This window comes from Pteropus vampyrus, unplaced genomic scaffold, assembly GCF_000151845.1.
Source record: "Pteropus vampyrus isolate Shadow unplaced genomic scaffold, Pvam_2.0 Scaffold294, whole genome shotgun sequence".
NCBI classification, from domain to species: domain Eukaryota; kingdom Metazoa; phylum Chordata; class Mammalia; order Chiroptera; family Pteropodidae; genus Pteropus; species Pteropus vampyrus.
In genome coordinates, this window is record NW_011889075.1 from 1,567,074 (window position 1) to 1,590,171 (window position 23,098).

The window sequence follows — 23,098 nt, forward strand, 5'->3', positions numbered from 1 at the left end:
AAAGACAGGGGACTCTGGCTTATTTACAACTTTCTCACCAATATCTTCCATCATACTCATCTCACCATAAAAGAGCAGTGAATGCATATTAGCTGAACTCACTTGCACTGAACCTCAGAGCTGGAAAGAAAGTCGTTGTCATTTAGCCAATGACTCATCTGATGTTTGGATCTTTACGATCATTTTCCACGGGTTAAAAAAAAAAAAAAGGAAATTTAAGAATGAGACAAGTTCGTTCCCTTTAGCTAAGACCAGCAAACAAATGAGGCTTTTAACTTCATCATAATTCATTTTATTATTAGGGACTTGGAGGAAGGAGTGGGGGGTGGCACACTTAAGGGAGGGGGGACTTCATGGAGTCTGTGTGTAAAACTAAATGCTTCATACTATACATATCTACATAAGGAACATTTATTTGGATTAACAGAAATATGTTAGATGTAGGGTTTAATCTATATTTTCACACAATATGACACTTCGGTCTTGTGAAATTAGTCAATTTAGGATAACAACAATTCCTGGCATAATAAACACTATATAAGGGGTAATTCTCCTTTTCTCACCTACACCCATCCTACATCAGGCCTTAACAACAGGTCAGAAACTCAGGTCAGTACTCTAGATCTTCCCATCCCCACCTTGCACCTGTGTCTACACTCTGAGTTCCATCAGTGGTTCTAACTCTTCACTGGTCATTACAGTAGTATTTTGAAAAATGCTACTTCCTAGGCCCTGACCCAGAAATATAGAAAAATGAGTCTAGGATGAGGCTTACGCATTATTTTTACAAGCTATGCGGGCAATCCTAATGCTGCCAAGATGGGGAAATAGTGCTCTAGACTGGAGAGCACTGCATATCGATCCTAAGAAATCCTATAAATGCAGATTCTGATTCAGTAGGTCCAGGGTAGGGCCTGAGATTCTGCATTCTAACAAGGCCCCAGGCAATACCTTGGAGTAGCAAGGCCCTCCTCTGTGCTGTATAGTACGGTAGCCACTAGCCACGCTGCCTATTTAAACTCAGTTCTTCTGTCATCCTTGCCTCATTTCAAGGACTCGGCAGCTAAGTGGGGGTAGTGGCTACCACAGTGCACAAACACATGTATCTCTGAAATTTTTCTATGCGCTGAAGAATTTCATAGGATACTGAATTTAGCTTAAAAAAATTAAATATTCATTAATTTTATAGTCTCAGTTTTATTAACTTTTAATCACTAAGAAAGGATAAGATCTGAGGCAGTTCTAACTACTGCTTTCATTTAAACTTTAATTTGAAATTGTTATGTACAAAATAGTTTTTCAGCTTATCAGATATAAGGCAAATAACCTGCATTTTCTAAGCTCTCACTAGAAGTTTTATGTAATATTTTAATGTTTATATTTGCACATTTGGGGAATTACAATACCTGTCAACTCTCCAAAGAAGTAAACAAATATTTATATAAGAATGTTTTTATTAAAGTGCTATATTTGGAACTAACCCACTGGGACAATTCAAATTCTACTATAAATCTGTATATAAAACAGAAATTCCAATAACAATCAAGGGGGGAAAATCCTCTTTTTATTATTTTAAGAAAACCAAACAACTGTTTGGTTGCTTTTTAATTGAGGAGATAAAGCACTTTAATATAAATAAAACATTTCTAATATTTAAGAAGCACTTTTACAACTAAAAAGCCAAGAACTTTATCCATAACTCTGATAGCCTGACAACCAAGCAAACAGAATTCAACCCAACAGTAGTTTCCTAGGCAACAAGGACAGCAAGTGGGAAAAAATGAAAACAAGAAAAAAAAGCATTGCAGCTTTTCCAGTAGGCTTGAAAAATACATTTTAATTGTCAAAATGTCGCAAAGACAACAATATTGAAAACCATTTCATTGAAAATGATTCAGAGCAGAATGCCATTTTCATTATAGCAAATAAGGTATGGGAAAACAGAAAAATTAGATTCCCCTTCTTTGTTCTGAATTAAGTAGGAATGGCAATCAATCTTGTTCAATTGTACAAAATTTATCCACATTAGTATAAATTTCTAATATGCCTCCTTAGTTTTCTCTGCAAATATGACTATACACTGATTCAACATACAAAAGAAGCGAGTCACCCAGGATGATGAGGCAGCATAGGATAAAGTGCATGCCTGTGTATCTTCTGTTACAGAGACAAACTCCCAGGTGCTTAGATCTTAATTCAAACAATAAACCAGACATTTCAAAGCACAGATTAAAACAACACTGGGCTATCCACATTCTCACATGGCTTCGGTTTCCTCATCTCTAACAAGAAGAGCTTCTGTCTCTAATAGCTTTTGATTTTTAGAAATAAGGTACAGAAGGGTTGTTTTGTCTAGAAACATTGCTTACAAAATAAATAGTATACTCTAAGCCACTGTAAAATTTTTTCTTCATAAGATCTAAAGTTTGACAGCTAACCTTTAGAAAATAATATTGGAAATGTCCTACTGCATGGCTATTAAAATGTCTACATTTTACATCAGCTTTTGTAACTATGATGGCATTTGTTCTTATATCTATGTCAGGAACATTTACCGGATTAAGAGAAATGTGTTGGATGCCCTTAATCGATACTTTCACACAATGTGTCACTGCAGTCTTGTGAAATAGTATATATATATTTTCACCAAAATAGTCTTTTCAGTCAAACATATTGTCAGTTTGAGAACTTAGGTGGAATTGATTACGTAATTCAAGCAAAACTACCAATTTAGTAGCTGTAGGCAAATATCACTTAGTACTTTTCTGGTAATTCACTTCTCAATGATTGATAAATTAAGGAAATAAAGAGCAAAATAGGGCTTCTAAGAAAGAATATTTTCATCATTTTTTTTTCTCCTATCTTGTCTACCCACAAAGCAAGATTAATACATTATAGTTCATTCCCCAGAGCCAATAACCTGCTGTTGAACGTCACTGGATCCATGCTGCCGTCATGAATGAGATGCTCCACTGGAGCTGCCGTGGGTATCTGGCTGCACCGGTATGCTCCCCTCTTTGTTACACATATTTTTTCTCATATAATAGCTATCATAATGCAAGGCAAGCAAGTTACAACAGAAAAAGTTGGTAATTCAGAAGTAAATTCCATAAAACAGCAGCATATATGTTAGTGAGTATCTTATTGCAAATTAATTTTAGTTAACTTATATTTGCCTTTCTTTTTCCTTTTACCTATCTTACTCTCTGGATTATCTTACTATTTATTATTCAGAACACTGGATGTCAATACACTTCCAAAGAAATAAGCTCTTTCAAAGATCAGCTCAAAGAAAATTTAAGCAATATTGCCATTAAAAGAAAAATGAGAAGAGTACATCCTAAAAGAACCTCATGGATAGATGGGCTGAAATTATGCGTCTAGCTGTCAGGAGTCTGACAAAGCTTGTGTTTGTCAGGAAGTTTGCTAAAGAAGGAAATGTTTGAAGATTGATCTTATTTTCCATTCCACATTAGCTGCCAGAAAGCAAACCCAAAGCTTTGTAGGCCTGAACACTATGCAATAGATAGTAGATACAGATGAAATATAAAAATTTTCTTTTCCTTTTTCTTAGTTTTCAACTCCAACCTACGTTTTCCCTTTCCATAATTCTCTATTTCCTAATTGTTGTTTTTATTGTTATTTTTGAGATCAACATACATCCATGTCTACCAGATAATCAAAGCATATATATTGGATCTATAAGTGTCAACTATATATTTATACAAAGGATAGTAAGCTTTAAAGTATCCAAACTAACAGAATATATACAAGTGATTTTTTTTCTATACATCTAGAACTTAGAGTGCAAAAAGTATATGTTGAAGAAATTAACTGGAATTTATTTCAAGCAACAGTCTTCCAATTATGCAGAACATATATCATAATAAGCCTGGGACTGAACACTGGTCTTTCTTTAAGAGAACAAAAATGAAGTAACATTGAATCTTTCAAACCTCTGGATTTCAAAATATCTCATATGCTCTAAAGCAAATTAAGGGTAAAAATTACCGTGACCTAAATGGAGGATCTTTATGAGGGATTAAACAATGATTTGACAAACCACACACTTTTTGTGCTTGCATTTCTAAAAAGAGAAAACAGCAATTCCTATTAGAAAGAAGTAGTATTTAGAATCTTTATAAATTAAGCATAAGATTAATCAAGAATATACTGGCTGTAACAGGGCTGCCTCATTGTCGAAACACATTTACTGAATTAAAATATCAAAAATAAGCATTAAATAATTTTATATGACAGCTAAGTCACAGAAAAGAGTAAAGAACCTTTTCTTCACTTCTCATCAGGCTAAAATTTCAGATGGCTGATGTGTACCATAGCATACAGCCAGAGATGCTACTGCATATCTCAAAAGGGGTAACCAGAAAAAAGGGTTTGGAAAGATAGAAAGTTACAACTCATATTTATGTTCATCATTTCACACATTTATTGTCATAGCCTCTCAAGAATAATAAGAAAATAAAAAGCCAAGTGGGAAGGAGGTTATACACATTTTTAATAAAATCAGTCAAAATCTGTTTGAACATTTTCTTCCCTTATCACCTTTACCTAACCCAGTCAGTGTCTAAACATTGGTAACCTACAGCTCAATCTACCTTTAAAATTCTGTCTCTTTCCTCTACTGATTTGTCGTAAAATTGCTTCAATTCCTCCCAATTGGAATCGTTTGTTGTAACTACCTATCACATTTGTCTTATTCTACTATTTTTAATCAATTCAAAAATGTGACTTGTCATAAAAAGCAGGTTAGTGGTTACCAGAGGGAAGACAGGGAAGAGGAGGTAAATGGGGTCAAGGAGGTCAAATATATGGCAACAGAAGGAGATCTAACTTTGGGTGGTGAATACATAATGCAATATACATATGACGTATTATTAACTGTACACTTGAAACCTATATGACTTATTAACCAATGTCACCCCAATAATTTTAATGAAAAAAAAGAATGAATAAATGTCAAAAAATGTGACTTGTCTGTTCTTCACTCAGGGGATTTCTAAAGCTGGCTCATACCATCTCATGAGAAAAGATTAAGTTTTCACAATTTTTAAGTGGGTTATTAAACTCATTATTAAAAATTAAAGTATATAAACTTATAATTATATAAGTTAAATTAAAAATAAAGACAATAAATACTCAAAACACTTCATTTCCCTATTATTTTATTACATTTTATTAGTATCTATGCTCATGATGTATCTATTGCATCTAAGTAATGGAAATACCATGTAAGGCTGTGCTAACATGTATCTCTTACAAACTCTTTATCAGTGACATGATTGGTAATTTGAAATTGGCCACAGTGAGAGTATTTACACCATGGAGATGGGCTAATACTACAAAGCAAGTCTTTTCTGGTTTTCAGAGATTTGGTTGTTAAACACTTATTAGTATACCAGTGGATCTAGAGAAACCAGACAAATTCCTGGAATCACCAAAGGTACAAGGCATTGTAGGACCCCATAACAAGTTTTTAGTAACAGGACAGACCTACCAGAGAAACAGTTACTTATCCTGAGGGATAAGTCAAGGTTAGCCAGGTAGCAAACTTAACAAACACACTAACATTCTTAGCTGTATTAAAAAATATTAAGGAGCTATTGGAAGTTTTTAAGCACTGGGGGTAGAAGGAAGAGATGTGGGTTTTCAACGATCATTCTTGCTTCACTGAAGAATGGACTGATGGGTTGCCCCCAGAGGGGATGCAGAGACCACCCAGGAGACAAGTCCAGGTGGCTCCACCCTTTCCTGATAATTAAGCAAAAACTTTTGGGCATGCAGCAGAATAGTATTTTTACTTACCACTTAAATGTATGCTCAACTCTACTAATATACATATTATTAAACTAATACAAGAAATGGTAAATTTTAAAATGAGATAATAAAGATGTGTACAAAGTTGTAATATTGTTTTCATAATTCAATGATTGTGCACCCCACACCGGAGACCACCAGTGTTGCTAGCCCTGGAAGATGAAACGGAGAATGAAAAGCCAAGAGGACCTGGTGAGGACTGTGGGAGCTGGAGCCAGACACTGCTCTGAGGAACAGGAGAGCTCATGCTAAGACAAAGAAAAAACTCTCCGAAACTCGGCAATGCCGGCTATGCCCAGATTCCCTCACACTGTGCCTACTAAAGATATCACGATGATTTGGCACAATTCTCTGGACAATTTCATCAGAGGTAAATATAAAATGTTAAGCTCACTGAGACCAATTTATCCTTTAATACATGAACAAAACAAAACAAAAACCTTAAAACATTAGCTGCCAGTCATCAAACTGCCCTGGATTCCTTTGAGAGGCCCCTACAAATACCAGCACAGTAGTAGCTCTGTGTCCTGGCATCTTACTGAAGGCTACACAGAACTGCCCATCAATACTTCTGGCATCTAAGAAGTGTAAGATCTCATCAACTGTACAGTCATGGTGCCCACAGAAACATTAGTCGTACTGTTACTAAAAAGTTCATCAGAAAGTAAATGGAAAACTGGAATTGGCATGGAAAAACCATGTTGATCAATGCCCTAAGAAAGATTCACGTCTCAAATAATCAAGAATAGACTCGCTACACTTTCAGATATCATTTTGGAAACTGAAATTAGAGCCCAGGATGCTCTTGACTTTAATTTACTTTTAAGCTTAGCAAAATAAAACCAATGTACCCAAATAGTGGCCTTTCCCAATAACAGTTCGAGACTGCTTACAGAAATGACTGATTCCAGATGTGGGGCATGGAACACACCGTCAGGGCAGAAAGCAAGGATGCTACTATCAAAAGCACTCAGGATCTAATTTAAAGAGGTCTCATGACTATCAACATGGGCAATCTGAATATCGATAAGAATAATAATGCAATAAATTGCAACAATAACTATGTTAATGTTAATGAGTTCTTAATGATACTTGTTTTCAAAAGAAAGGTAAAGGAAAAATAAACCAGGAGAGTTAACCTAGAAAATCAACTCATTATTCTGAAAACTGGTAAAGAAAGAGATGGAATTAAGCATTTGGTTTGTCTTTCATACCTCAAGGTAACAAAGAAGTTGACGAGAAAAAATTTCTCTTTATGGAAATATTCTAGCTAACATATGAAAGATAGAATATCAAAATGTTGCAAACATAAAAAAAAATGGATCTAGCAATAATCACCAATACTGCTAATATCACAAAATGAGAAACAACCGGTCTTTATGCATCTCTTGATGGAACCACATAACACTACCTACAAATACTATTGTCAAATATTCAAACTAGAAGCAAATCAAGACTCTACATCTAATAACTACCAGGATATAAAAAACACAAGGTATATAAGAACTAGATACCAATGCAGTGAATTCATATAAATCCAAACAGGAAAAACAACCCAGTTTCAATTAATGAACTGCAGGGTGTGTGTCACGCAGACACAGACACACACACAGACACACAAACAGACGCACACACAGACACACACACACACACACACACACGAAGAAGAACCTATAGACTAAAAGAGACATATCGAATGCAATGTATGAATTTTCTTTGGATCCTAATTTTAACAAGCCAAATATAAAACCACATTCACAAAACAGAGTAATTTTAATAATTTTATTACTTAGAATTAAGAAAGTATTGTCTTTCTGAAACAGCACTGGAGTACATAATTTTTTATTTTTTTTTTTTTAGAAATATACACTATTTTCAGAAGAAATTAAATGAGGTCTGGAATTTACTTCAAAATAATCCCTTTAGGGAGAGCATACATGAAACAAGATTGGCCATAAATTGTTAGACCTAAAATGTGGGTATGGAGTTTCATTATACTATTCTCTTTAGACTTTTACATTTTTGAAAAGTTCTATAATAAAAAAAAAAACTTATCAAAAGACAAATGATTTTGCAAACTAAAAAATTATAAAGACAAGTGGAAAATATGCAACGTTAATGATACTAAAGAATGGTCTTTTTTCCCCAATTAAGGTTAAATAAAAATTTTAAAAAACAAAAGCTGCCTAAAGTTGAATATTCGTCATAATGATTTCTATAATAATTTCTGTGCTACAGATGAACAAATCTCTTTAGAATAAGCTGTTCTGACTTTATGCAATATTCATTCAGCAGTTCAGATTTGCTAAGTCAAACCTCCTAAAATACTGTATCTCACAAATCAAATGACTCTTAAAATGCAACATGAAATTTAACAACATGATGACTAGTCTAGATGTGGCCTAAACCCCATTTACTTAAATGCACCTTGACTTTGGAAAGGTAAGTAACAAATACTAGTCTGATTTCTTCCATTTTTCAGAAAGATGAAGCACATTTCATCATAGTCAAGTAATAGATATAAAACAGTTGCATTTTACCCAGAGATAGATAGCTAGTAGATCTTTTTGAAAAATAATGCAAAAAGCAATGAAGTGATATACTACTGGTAATAGTGAAGAAATGTGAAAATTATTCTTATATTATTTTGATGCCCTTAAAGTACATTGTGAAAAGATGCTCAAAAAGGTATTTACCATTAAAAGTAGATGAGCAGACAGAAAAAAAAAACCACAAAATTTTCAAATAGGAGTAGCATAAAAAGCTAGAAAGCTTGAAACCCATAGGAACTGAAAGCAAATTATAAAAGCAGTCAGATGTGGATAGAGAGATTTCACTATTAAATTAATCTAATTAATAACTCCCTTAAAAAGTCTGTTTTTGTGTGTATAGCACTTGTATGGTGTGTGGGTATTTATTTCAAGAACAGAGTTTATGAAAATAAATCAAGAAAAAAACCTGAAAAATACATTTTATTAGAAACAATATATGGATCATGTTGAAAACTTGTCTCATTAGCTTTATAAACAATATCTTCATGCCATATGGTATTCTTTAATATTGCTATGAATATTTGAAGTAAAGAAGCCTATATCAAAACTCAGTTTTCAGTCAATAAATAAGGATAATACTTGTGAATATATAAAAATAAAGCCAAAGAATCACTGTAAAACAGACACACAGACCCACACACAGATGCACACCTTCTCTAGACGCTGTTAGCACACCACAGTCATGACAATTCTGACTCTTGCATAAGAAAGCAGATTACACTTATCAACACTTTCATTATCAATGATGGTAAAGCATCAGTTACTATAGATGAGGAAAGAGAATCAAGGTCTACAATCAGCCAAGTCCCTGATAATAAAATTGTGTCCCCAGCAATTATTCGATTTGTCTAGTTCAAAACGTTTTTAATTTCTATTTTTTCTCTGTTTTTAAAGTTGATAAGGAATAATAACCACAACTATGAAATTATTAAAGCTGAATCAAACTTCTCTCCTGGAACAATCGAGTCTTGTATCAAGATCTTAACAAAAATGCAGCAATTTAGTATGTCTTGATAATAAAGGAAGAGAATGAAGATGGATGACATAACTATAAAGCAGAGAGCAATCACTTTAGATGTGCTGTCAGTAGATATTTTTTCTAATTAATGATCTCAATTTTTTATGCACTAATAGAGTATTGCATTGGCCATTGATCAAGCATATACAATTGAGTATATAGATTTAGAAGGTTATTTGTGAGGTTTCCACATACATTTACAATCTTGGAGAAAGTACAAAAATTTAAAAATATATAAAATTGTGTTCAGTGTGGAAAAAAAAATTCCTACTAAAAGAATGCTAGTAGATTGGCAAATAAAATTAAAAGACCGGGTATACCTTTGAACTTGGATATGTTGAATGTTATATTCAATAGATATGAATAGTCTTATCAAGTTACATTATCTAGAACCTGAATTGAATTGAAAAGACTGTCTTCCCCTCTAAAGCAACTCTGACCAAGTCCATGCTTTATTCCCTTCCTCTTGATACACTGCCAGTGTCTCATGGGGCTGAGAGGAAAAGAGAGTACACTTCTAGCATGCAAAGCAGTGAGCCAGCTGCTGTAAGCATAGAGGGATGAAGATGTGATTCTTGTTTTATAATAATAACTTACGTTCTAGAGGGGTAAGTAGCTACACAATAAAGCAGAATATAAAAACACACAAAAATAGAAAGAGTGCTATATTTAAGAAATTTTTATTCTAAAAGCTTTATAAATGCCCAAGAATTCACTTCCTTACAATCAAAAGAGAAAAACAAGGTAAAATAATACAAATAAAAGGTGAATATGTTCAGGAAGACTGATTAGAATTAGTCTTTAGTCACTTTCTAAAGCCTCTGCTAAAAACAGAATTATTAGAAACTTCTAAAATAACTCAAAAACGGGAACTGATATAGAGGTTCAAGACTGAAAATTGCATACAATATTTACAAATTCCATCAACTCATATAATCATCCTACAAGTCATTGTTCACATCCTTATAGAAAGGTCTAGACTATAACTAAACATCTACAATCACTTCTGAAAGCTTAAAAAACAAATAAAACAAATCATAAAGAAGAGACGAGAAGAGCAAATAACAGAGTACATATAAGAAATTAAAACTATCCAATGTTTTTAGTATTCATAAGTTGTATATAACTTTTATAACAAATTTATATTTATAAGCATAAATCGATACCTATTATGAAAATTCATTTTAATTATGTAAAAAGATAAATATCAACCAAATTTGTTACCACAGATTTTTATCAAGCAAACAGAATTATATAATAATGACTAGAGTTTTATTTTTATAAATATTATTCCATCTGGCTCATCTTAAAAAAAAAAAAAGTTTCAAAGAAATACTAATGATAGTAATGAAGTGTTTGGTCCCACTATTCATTACCTTACCTACCAAAGGACTTAAATCAAAATGACCAAAAAAAAAAAAAAAAAAAAACCATCACACGAATGTTGCTGGGTCACATGCTCATTGCCATACCCAGAGTCACCTGATCAGGGAAGACAGCACCATCACACATAAAGTAATGGAAGTAGTACTTTTTTTCACACTACTCTACGATATTAAAATATAGCTATATAATGGTAGGGAAAAGAGTGGCCCGCAAAGTTGTCCACGTCCTAATGCCTGGAACCTGCCATGGCACCTTACATGGCAAAAGGACTTTGCATATATGATTAAGGTAAAGACTTGGGCATTAGGAGATTATCTTGAACTATCCAAGTGGGCCCAATATAATCACATGAGTCTTTAAAAATGGAAAAGGAGGGCAGAAGAGAAGGTGATGTAACTGTAGAAGAAGGATCAAAGAGAAGCAAGGTTGCAGACGGAGGAAGGGGCCATGAGCCAAGGAACACAGGCAGCCTCCAGAAGTTGAAAAAGGCAAGGCAATGAGTTCTCCCCTAGGGCCCTCAGAAAGGAACACAGCCCTACCAGCCTCTGGATCTCAGCTCGGTGAGATCTCTATGGGATGCTGACTTACAAAACTGTAATAAATTTGTGTTGTTCTAAGCCACTAAAGTTTATGGTAATTTGTTATAGCAGGAATATAAAACTAATACATACATAGGGTTAGGGTTAGGGTTAGGAAATGGGTTAGGGTTCAGAATTAGGGGTGAGGGGAGAACGAATACATATATATAAACATACATATACACACAGAGAAAATACACTCTGCTTTTCAAAACTGGGGATAGGTAAACTATGTATTAACTCCGATTAAGTTTCTAATTTTGAAGAGAAAAGGAGGCAGCTCTTAGATAAAAGAGAGAAACGAGGAAGGCAGACTGGTAACTTCCCTGGCCGAAGCGCAGATGGCAGGTCCATGAGTACCCCTGCCCGCCTGGCTCCACTCACCTCCTCAGAAATGATGCATGATTCTCCCAAGCCTTAACCAGGGGTCCTAGACCCATACTCAGAATTCAGTGCAGTTTTGTTCTAGGATTTTTGATTTATCAGTGACATTGTTTCTGCCTCCCATTTCCAATTCCCTTACTCTAGTCATAAAAGAATGGCTATTATCAAACATTAGTAGTTGCATACTATTTATGCAAACTGATCACCAGCTGGTTTTGCTGTTCTAAGTCATAAATCTTTAGGCTGTAACATCCCTGCCAAGCAATAGAATTATCTTTTCCAATGCATTAACACAAATTCTATATTTAAAATAAGTACTTCTCAAGCTGATTTAAATAACAAATTAACCAATGGATCAGCCGTGGCACAAGCTGACATTTTAATTAAATGTGATGATAGGCTGAGTAACCTAGCAGTGATCTGAGATGCCCTTTGGTTACTTTTTCCACATTATAGCTGGTCTGAGGCTTCCAAGACTGGTCCAGCTTTAATTTTACATCTTAAACATAGGAGTCATCTTTATAAAATAATTTATTTTCCTAAAGTTATATGCTACTTCTATACTCCTTCCATATACAGCCTCACTAATTATCAGCTATATGTATATACTTATATACTTACAACATATATATGTTTTTAAATTTTTACTTTTTTCTTTTTTTTTTTTTTACAGATTGTAAGGACCTTGTCAGCTTATAATCTTCTATTTTTTTATTTTTTATGCCTACAGTACTTGGTCTTCCTAGGTGGCCTCCCATCCAAGTACTAACCAGGCCCAATCCTGCTTAGCTTCCAAGATCAGACGGGATCGGGTTTGTCCAGGGTAGCATGGCCATAGCTAGATTCTTTATTAAGGAGAACTATTTGCTGATATGCAGGCAATAAATTGATAGATATAATTAATTTATAAGTCAATATAAATGAATTTAGTAAATACAAAATAACATAATGAATTAATACACTGATTTAAAGTTATTTTTCTTTAAAATGTGGTCCTCGCGGAGACAAGTAGTTGTCAGTTCCAGGGAAAAGTCAGAGGGGAAAAAATATCAGAGGCACATTCACTAAGCACCTTGTGCTTTCTGTGTCGTTTCTCTAGGTCCTTCCCCATTCTGGAATGACACAATGATTCTGAGGTATGAAGCTCATCTCCAGCTGGGTACTGGAGCCAGACAGGAGCAAAGAGAACTGGGAATGCAAAGCCATTTCTGACATTAAAAGCAATGAAAAAATAAACAAGCAAACACAGTCTCAAGAAGTAAACAAGAGATCTATATCAAATGCAGCATTAAGAAAAGATTTCTCTGCCAGGCTTTCATGCTGACAGAATAATCCACAACATGTGTCTCTCTCTGACATGTGCTAACAGAAAAAAGACCTAGGTACCTGGTTAGAATGGATGAAAAAAAAATCTGTTTACAATCTAATCTTGTCTACTAAAACATTATCATATAATTATTTTCTCTATGTAATAATTTGGAAATGGGCTTTCTGGCTTTGATTTAAATTGTATATTTATTAATATATTCATATTTATATTTATTACTATTACAAATTTTCAAGTGTAATTGTTTCTGCATTTCATAAAAGAGATAATATTATTGTGCAAATAAAGCATATTTCCATACAAAGGCAAGAGTTCAAGGCAAGACCTCAGGGTCAAATAAAATATACTAGCAAAGGACAAAAAGAAGTGAGAAAGGAAGAAGTGACTGGCCAGTGGAGAAATCTGGCAAGGTCGGGGGTGCAATGGATGAATCTGTAGAACTGTTCTTCCCAAGGATTCAGCAAGTTTTGATTGATACAAAGAACTTTGTGCACAGGGTCCAATTCCACATGGTTTGGGTCTAATTTCAAAGGCAACTTCTGGTGGAGCCTGTAACTCACCCCACCTTAAGTGCCACATGTCAGGGTAGGGAGATCCTGCATAGGCTACACTATGAAATCTCCTACAGGCAAGCCTCTGCAGATGAAGACACTGTCCAAGGACCGCATGCTAACTATAGGCCAAAGTCCCTCTGATTATATGAGGCACAGAACTTCTAAAAAATATTCCTCCTCAATCCAACTGACAGTCATCATTAAGTATAAATATTAAATACACATGTGAAAAATTTTTTTTTTAATTACGTGCTTCACACAGATGCCATTAAATAATCTAAGAGGAAAATGCTTATTCTGCTGAAGGATAACTCAGAAATGCTGATGCCAGATAGGAAATCCAAAGATGCTTGGACCCCAAGGCAGGTGTTTGGAAATGCCACAAAGAAACCAACAAAGGGATCTTGACATACAGTAACTATTCATTCATTTTTGGCAATAACTCCGCTTGCCTTGAATATAAAGACATGAGCTGTGGTTGTGCCTTATGCACAGACTACGTATGTTAGTTTATTGCATTCGCCCCAAGTTCCCAATGGTAACAATAGGGGAGGTGGAACCAGAAGTTTCCTAAGGGACTGCTATATTCTGCAAAGATATGAAAAGCTTTTCCAAATGTCCTTTATTTGAGATAATATTCGGAAAGCCTCAGTGGAGAAAAGCCATGCACGTGTCTAAATTTTATATGCTCAATGGAAGGATTCTTGGGTAAAGTAAGCAGATGTAAATGACACAGTACATTGAAAAGACTATAATGTTACTTTGGTGTATTCCAACCTAAAGACCACAGATGAAATGTTTCAGCCCAATGAAGCAAGTGATCACTTACATTTTATTAGTATTTTAAAACCTAATATCACTTGTATTCTAATGTGGGGAAATATATTTTGTTCATTTTTTTTATGGATGAAATACATAAAAGGCAAGTTTAAAAATCATTTTACAACCAAAGTCACCATTTGTTGATTGCTAGTTATTTAACTGGAAAACTGAAGGAAAATACATTTCTTTGTGATACTAAATATCAATGAAAAAGAAGATTTTACTTATGGTATTTAAATGCGGTCCTCTGGAACAAACAATTTGGTTCGTAGACAGTGAGCCTGCTGCTGAACTGCTGTCGCCTGACAGCCTGTCTTATCTGCCAAATTGCTCATTAGGTTTGGCAATTTTCACCTGCGCCTCCAGTTTATATTTCAGCGGGGAATAAACATCAGTCAGCTAGCTTTTACCATCTTCTGCAGTGAGTTTCCAACATCCCCGTAGGAGCACAATCCCCACCAATCTGCAATCCTCCAAACACTCACCTTGTGTACATACCATTATTTTTAAAATGTCAATTCAGCTTCCAGCTTTGGAAGCTGGCTTAGCTTAAAAAAAAGCAAAAATACAAAAGATAGAATATGCAAAATAAGCCTTATATTACAATACTAGATAGGCTGACCAATAACTCACTTAATTTTTAACATAAAGAAATAGCACATAAACAATCTAAATTTAATTTAAAAAATGCTCATTTCAGGGAGTAGCTGTAAGTAGGGCACAGGTGACAAGAGAGTAAAGAGGATTCCTCTTCCAACTAGATGTGACCCATCCAACCTTTATTACAGGTCTGAAAGGAAAGTATTCCAATTTATAAATAAACAATAGAGGTAACATGGCAACCAGAACAAAGAGGTAGCTGAAAGCACTACTCTGCTCTCTGTCTTTGCCTGCTTCCACTGATCCCTGCCAATGAGCACTCTGACATTCAGAGGCGAATTAATACACACACACACACACACACACACACACACACACACACACACACACACACGAGATACTTTGTGGGCAAAAAGCACCAAAAAATATAAAACAAAATGTCTGAACCCCCCATAAAACAACTTCTGATGGAATACTGTTTTTCATTTTGCAGAAGTAAAATATTCACCACCAACCCTGCAATTAGCTAGAAAATTACAATAATTACAGCAATTTTGTATCCCATCTCCAATCCAATTAATAGATATATGACCTTGTCAACATGTAATAATCAGATTGCATCTACAACAAAACTGGATGAGTTTTATATGCTGAAAAGAACTTGCACAGTAAGAAGGTAATTATTTGAAATACTGAGAATACTATTTGTATGCCATGCTCCACTTCACAAGTTAAAAGGAAATACAATGGGAATATTATTTCTATTTTCGATATATATTTAAATCAAATCTGGAAAACAGAATTCTAATACTAGATAATGTTAAGGGGATAGATCTCTAAACCAAAGATCTTGGATATCCTAGCAAGACAAAATCAACCTGCATATTCTTGGGTAAGAAAAAAATTGAGAAAGGGCTACTCACTTTATAACAATCCTTCTCTAACAATTATTGATATCTCTTTAAGTTCTAAAAGTTAGGAAGCTAGTTAAATCTTACCAGTTAGTTAAACAGCACCATTTCATAAAAATTTTGCCAACAATGGATACAAATTAACTGGAAAATTACCATAGGTTAGAAAAAGCTTAAAATGTTAAAAGACTTAAAAGATAGTAAAGAAAAAAACTAATCTAATAAATTAGATACTTTGTTTATCAGAGTTTTTATAGCAATACTATTTCTAGAAATTTTACCATTGGTAGGGCATCTGCTAGTTTCAAAGGAGTCTGGATCTTCCAGAAGAAACATTAAAAATCAGAATTCTGGAGTTAAAAGAAATGAGGCCACCATTCTAAGGCCAGGCTACCCTGGAATGTCTGACCTCTATAAAAAAGACTTTGAGAATTAAAAAAACAAAAAGAAAAAATTTGAGAGAAAAAAAATCACTAGACTTGGACTCAATGATTTGCACAGGAAAGTGTGCCCTGAACATGTCAGGTTTCCCTAAACCTGAATTTGTGACCATTGAAAATGGAGACAATTAAACATCACAGAACTGTGAAATTAAGAGAAAAATGGTTCCAACTGACTCTGTATGAAAGTACTCCAACTTACCTACCTAAGATGGGCAGTATGTTCTATTCAAGAATACACGTTCCAGTTACTTGGGTTCTGTAACTTCTCAACCCTCTTAAATATCAATAAGAAGTGGGTGTGTGCTCCATAGACATTATCATCATCCCCATTCTACAACTTTCTGTTAATCTAGTGTTTATCAAGTGTCAGGCAATGTATAAGGAGCCTGAACATCTCATTTACTATTCACAACAGTTCTAAGGTAGGTACTTGGAGACTAAGGAACTGAGGCTGACAGAGATCACTAACTTTGCCCAAGTGTTCAGACTGAGGTGACATCGCTAGTACTCTTTCTGAACCATAAATATTCTATGCTATTGTCTAGAAAGGAGTGTCTACATTGTAAACTCGTGTAACAAAAGCATAAAGTAGAATATACTTCCACTCAAATTTATCAAAAGTCTGGTCAAAAAACAAGAATATTTGTATAGGTTATTTGGTAACCAATTATCATTAAATTAGAGTATGCTTATGCCTGGGAGGATGCAAGGGCCTTCCAAGAGATGTGGAAATACTGAAGTTTAGCGATTCAATGTTAGTATCCTCACTTTCCATATGCATCATTCCCTAATGTGGCTCTACTGGCCTGAAAACACAGGGTCAAGGTAAAATGCTGGTGCTTACTCACATCTCCATGGTCAGCAGCCCTAGGCTGACATACTCACGAGGCAGAGGAGGCCCACTGCCTAGGGCCCACGGTACTTTCAGAGGCCCAAAGGTTTTAATTTCTTTTAAAATCAGACAGAAAAAAATAAACTTTGAGAGATAAAGAAATTGTTTTAATTTTTTTTCACATCATACAAAAATTACACATTTAGGGCCCATTAAAAACTATTAAGTTTTGCTTAAGAAAGAAAAAAAATAAAATATTGAAATATTTAAAGTTATATGAAATATAATTTTCATTATTAATATCATTATGCTGGGAGGGGTCCATGAAAAGTGTAGGAAAGTCATAATGATGCTTTCAATAGCTTTCTCTTCTACTTCAAAAAATTAAAAACTACACGTAAAAATTACAAAACAAAAAATTAAGCATTGCCTATCCTGCATTTTAAAATCGATGAAATGTACAACTGCACATAAAAACTTCCAGGATGTCAAACAAAGGAACATTTGGATACGTTGGACTTGATGTTGAGAAAGTAAATGACTTGGGGTAACAAACTTTTGCCACTCAGCTAGTTTCTAGTTCACTCCTTCCTGACAGGAGCCAGTTGTCTGTCCATTGATACATCAAATAAAAATAAATTTTGATGAAAGATCACTAATCAATGCTTGACATTTCAAGCTGGAGGGAGTTAAAAGAATTGGGCAATACGCTATCACAAAATCCCATCTAGTCCCTTCTATTTATTTCCATAAACAAGATTTCTCAGATAACAATTTATCCTTTTCTTCTATGCTAAGAATCCTGGGTCCTCAATGGCAACAGGAATGAAAGAATTGAAATATTACTATAATTCCTCATTTGCTTCATTTTATAAAATCTATATGATAATCTAAAATTAACAGTACCAATATCAACAACAACATTTGATTCTTTTTTGCCCCTTTCCCTTTGGTTGTATAAATTATTATATTTTACGGTTACTTAAAAGTTACTCTTGGATGACTGAGCCATCAATTGGATGTATACTTATGTTAGTTGTATCATATTTTTATTTTAATAATTAAGAGTTATCATTCATCAATATTGTTATTAGAATTTTACTATAAAAATTAAAATGCAATGGTCTTGTAATTGTGTAACATATAATATGGCCCCAAAAATACAATATGTATACCAAATATACAAAAGAAAGAATTACAAGTCTAGCTCTACCCCATCTCCTCCATCCTATTCCTTCTCTTATTCATAGGTACCTATTTTTTTTATGTAAAATAAGTTTTCCTATTTTACTTAATTTCTTTAACATAAGAAGCTTTAATACAGCCTTTCATTATGTGGTCTATTTTATTTACTTTCTCAATTTTTAAAGCACATTTTTTGATATTTAGGAAAATTTATATTTTTGTTCTATTAAATATATTTGTAGTAATATTTTTGTGTAATACTGCCCATAATTCCCTTTTTTGTTGTTATGGCCTGCTGCTTACCTACTATGAGCAATACTGTTTTTAGCTGGTCATTATTTCTTTGCCCTTCAGTTGAAGGGTGTTATGCAGGACACTGTTCAATAATACACTTGGCTCAAGAAAATTTTTCTCAAGTTTCAGTTTTAGCTTCTCTTAGGTAACTTTTTTGACCTTAGGGCAATGACTCTTTAATTCAGGATTTTCCACCCAGCAGGATTGACACTTTGAGCTGGATAGTTCTTTGATGTGGAGGACCCTCCTATGCCTTGCAGGACGTTTAAGCAGCATCCTCAGTCAGATGCTAACTTCTCCCCACCTTCACCAGCTGGAACAACCAAAAAACCTCTAGGCGTTGTCAAATGTCTCTCAAGGGAAAATATCACTCCCAATTGAGAACCACTGATTTAACTAAATCAGAGTTCTCTCTTTGTATCTTCTGTAAGTTCAAGGACAAATTTGTGGCTACTTCCTAGGCTTTATCTTAATACCCAAACTTAATAGCCACTGTTTTAATGAGAAAAAAAAAACTGCACACTTTTCTCAGTTTCCATCAATTCTTTATGGAACAAAGGAAATGAGTAAATTTACTCAAAGGAAAAGTTAGAAAACATGGGAAAGCTATCTCTTTCAGCAAAACAAAAATTGAGTTTATTTACCTAAAATCCTTATTTACCTAAAATTCTTAACAATGCTCCTAATTAGAGTTGATTATCCTATAGTTGAGTAAAGGTCTGCATATTGTTGACTTCTTTATTTTCATATCTGTAAATAAGGAAGACCACTAAACATTAACTCCTCCATGACAAGGTCTAGGCTTTATTTCAACCTAACTCTGGATTCTTGTCACCTAGCACAAGGCCTGTCCAACACAGATCAACTCTTGTTTTATGGTATTAATACAGTATGAAAAATCACCTTCGTAGACTGATGACTCCTATGGAATGAGTAACTTGTACATTGTCACCAAACCTCATATTTAGCAGATGCTTAACACCTACCAACCTGATCTCTGCCACAGCCATAAAATCTCAAGCATATGAAAATCAGAGCAAGAAAGTAAAACTGCATATTTTCCCACTGATGGCTACAAGACAACATGTATGCTTCAAATATAACTGCCTTTTCTCAATAAAAACAAGGTGGAGATGTATACTTTGAGTTGAAAGTAGCATTTAAATTTTAACACATAGGGCCAGCCAAATATGGTAGTAGTGTTTTAGAACGTTTGTTGAGCCCAAAGAAGTCAAAAGTATAAAACTGATGGGAAACTGGCCATTTAAATTCTTCTTAACATAAAGACAAGATTTACCTTTCCTCAAACACTAAGGTGCAGCTAAATTAAAAGTGCAGCTAAATTAAAGGTGCATCTAGCTTTATAAAACACATGAATAAAAGACTACAACTTTAACAAAAAGCTCTGCATTTAATTATATACATTAGGGTGTAATTACTCACATAAAGACACTGTATTCCAAACATCAAGCACCTGAATACCTGTGCTATTATTTAATTAAAATTTTGTTTAACTCAAAGGCAATCCACTTTTTATACACAAGTACTTAAGACCATCAGTAAAACAGCACAAGACTAAATTTTCCACTTGAAAAATTTAAATGTTTCTAACTAGATGTGCCTTAAAGATAAATGATTTTTAACTTGTAAGTTTTGAACCTTCTTACTCTTAACAACTGCTCAATTATAAGATTACAGCATTAAAAAATTAAAAGTAACTTCCAACAAAGTTCCTCATTTTTCTGAGTAAACTTTCTAGGAATCGCTGATAGAATTCTTTAACTTGAGTTCTCTCAGTCCTAGAATTTTTAATGCAAACTCACTGTATCCTATATTTTCCTTCCTTGAGACAACATTCTAATGGCAGCTCTTCCAGATCCCTAGAGATTACTATGGCCCTGAGGTTTCTTCTCCTGCTCTTCGGGTAAAGTTCACATAATGGTTATAACTAAGTTGATTGGTAATCAAAGATGTTATGTTTTATTTCAATGTGAAACCCTTTGATTACTTCTATTTGGTCATTCAGATAAAATATATGGAAAGAAAAATTCAGATAATTTAACTGTAACTCATCCTTATTTTCCTTTAGCGAGCAATTAAAACTCTACCAGGCTAGAGTAAAATAAACCCAGTCTATTAAAACGTAAAGAATCTTGCCTACCTCTCTTGCAAAAGACACTTGCCCAGGTTCTAAACTTAATCAATTTTTGATAGAAATAGATAATGAATTGCATTCACAGGGGCATGGCTGGGTAATAAAAGTTGGCATCCTTGTAAATTAAGATGAAATGTGCAGAGAAAAAAGAGCTTTCACTTACTTGCACGAAGGACTGAAGGTGTGACCTCAATTTCACTTGTTGCTTGGTAAGGCTGAAAGGCTGAAACATTGTTGGTGCCAAGATCACTGCCAAATATCTCTGGACTCTGGGTGCCTGTGGAGCTGGCACTGGTGCCATCACCTCCATGATGTGGATCTTGCTCATCAAACACCGCTACCAGCTAGAAACAAAAGGTAAATTTGCATTTATAAACAAAGGCATTTAAAATTACTACCAGAAACTGAACACCACATTTGATTTACATCTACACAGAACAATATTGACATTTATGCACCCAAAAATGTTATGTCTTAGAAAGCAAAGCTTCAAATAGTCTTTCTTTGAATTTTGATGCTTTACTTTTACATTTCTAAATTGTGTATTTCATATCCAAAATTCTATGGATGAAAAATAATAAAATGTTGATATTACAGGATGTTAAGGGAGATGCAGTTGATTTAAATCTTTTTGTTAATGATATATTAAGTGGAAAATAAAATGCATATTTACGCATGATATATAGTACATATAGCAAAAGGTATATGGTACCCTTCATATAGGAAGAAGAGGATATTAAAAACTACGCATGTATCTGCTCGTTTGTGCAAAAGAAATGTTGGACAGATGAAAGAAGCTAATGAAACTGGTTGCCTACAGGGAGTTAGAAAGAAATAGAGTTGAAAGAGAGAATGAGAATGGATAATGGAGATAATGGGGCATTGACACTTTTCTGAATATATTTTTCTGTAACTGATTCTTAGAACCATAATAATAATTCAAATACCTAAAACAGAAATAAATAATTGAAATCAACCAGGGAGTGGATGGGGTAGGAGAATCTAAAATGGAACACAAATAAACCTAACTATGTTAGAAATTAAAAATACAACCAACTGAAAGGGATAGGGAAGAAATGAACTTCCCTTAAGAAACTTTGGAAAAGCTTTTTTCACCGTTTAATGTAAGGCTAAAGAAAAAGGAACTGTCACAGAAATATCGTTTTCTAGTTAGTAAATTTATTTCTCACAAGCATATTGTTTAGAAATTCTCACTCTACCACTACCACTCCACAAACCGCTGACCCCACTCCCCTACACACACACACACACACACACACACACACAGGGAACGAATGAAAAAGAAAAATATTTGGGATAATGAGAGCCAAAATTCTCACTCTGAGAAACAGAAGTTACAAATAAAGAAATGACCTCTGTGATATTACATTAAAATTGGAGGCATCGATATGAATTCATGGTTTTTGAAGGCAGGTAGGTAGGTAGGTAGTGGATGGATAGGTATGGATGAATGGATGTTAATACATGCGGGATATATATTTCTTAGCTCTGCCCACTGAGAGGTTCTAGAAGCAATGACACCCAGTACCAATGAACACAAGTGCCTAGATATTGGTTTCTAATATCATTCTCTAATAAATGAACAAAGGCTCCTTAGAATCCTTAATTCCAAGGTTGCGGGCAGATAATACATGATGAGCCTGGAACACCTTGTGACATACTCAAAGATGACAGAGGCACGTCAAAGGGAATAAGGTGCCATCCTGAAGGAGCTCCCAGTGGCCAAAGCTGGGACGACTAGTACACAAATAAATAATGATCATGTTGGATTACAACCCGGAAATAAACTAAATATCTGTGAGTCCATAATTATATAAATAATTGAAGAAATAAATGGTGGAGAATGAATAGCTCTTCCTGTTGCAGCATTCCAATGAATAAATATAGAAGGAATAATGAATACAGAAATCATCATTAGGCAACTGCCACAGTAATAATTGCTACAAGTAAGCTCTACCAAGGGATGCCAAAATTAATGGGTGAGAATAATATGAGAAATAGAATATTTGCATACCTCAAAGTATCTCCCCATAAGATACTTTTTAATTAAAAAGAAAAGAAAATTGTATCTTTGCAGTGGAGAAGCTTGGCAGACACCACTTTACCAAGGTTAACATTATCAGTGATAGGACATAGAAACATCTCGCACCCTCGGATAAAATGCACTGAGATGTATGTAACTCTACTTCTGTGGAATTCCT

At 34.2% G+C, this 23,098-nt stretch overlaps 1 protein-coding gene and 1 pseudogene across 1 annotated transcript in view; both read right to left on the minus strand.

Annotated features, from left to right (window-relative positions):
* The window catches only part of PARD3 (par-3 family cell polarity regulator), a gene marked incomplete at its 5' end in the record, with an annotated part of 522,521 nt that overhangs the window by 355,871 nt on the left and 143,552 nt on the right, over window positions 1-23,098 (minus strand). The window contains one exon of the mRNA XM_023521117.1: window positions 21,040-21,220. Coding sequence (XP_023376885.1) covers window positions 21,040-21,220 — 181 coding nt within the window. The remainder of the gene's footprint in view (window positions 1-21,039; window positions 21,221-23,098) is intronic.
* Window positions 12,475-12,593, minus strand: LOC111729973 (annotated as a pseudogene).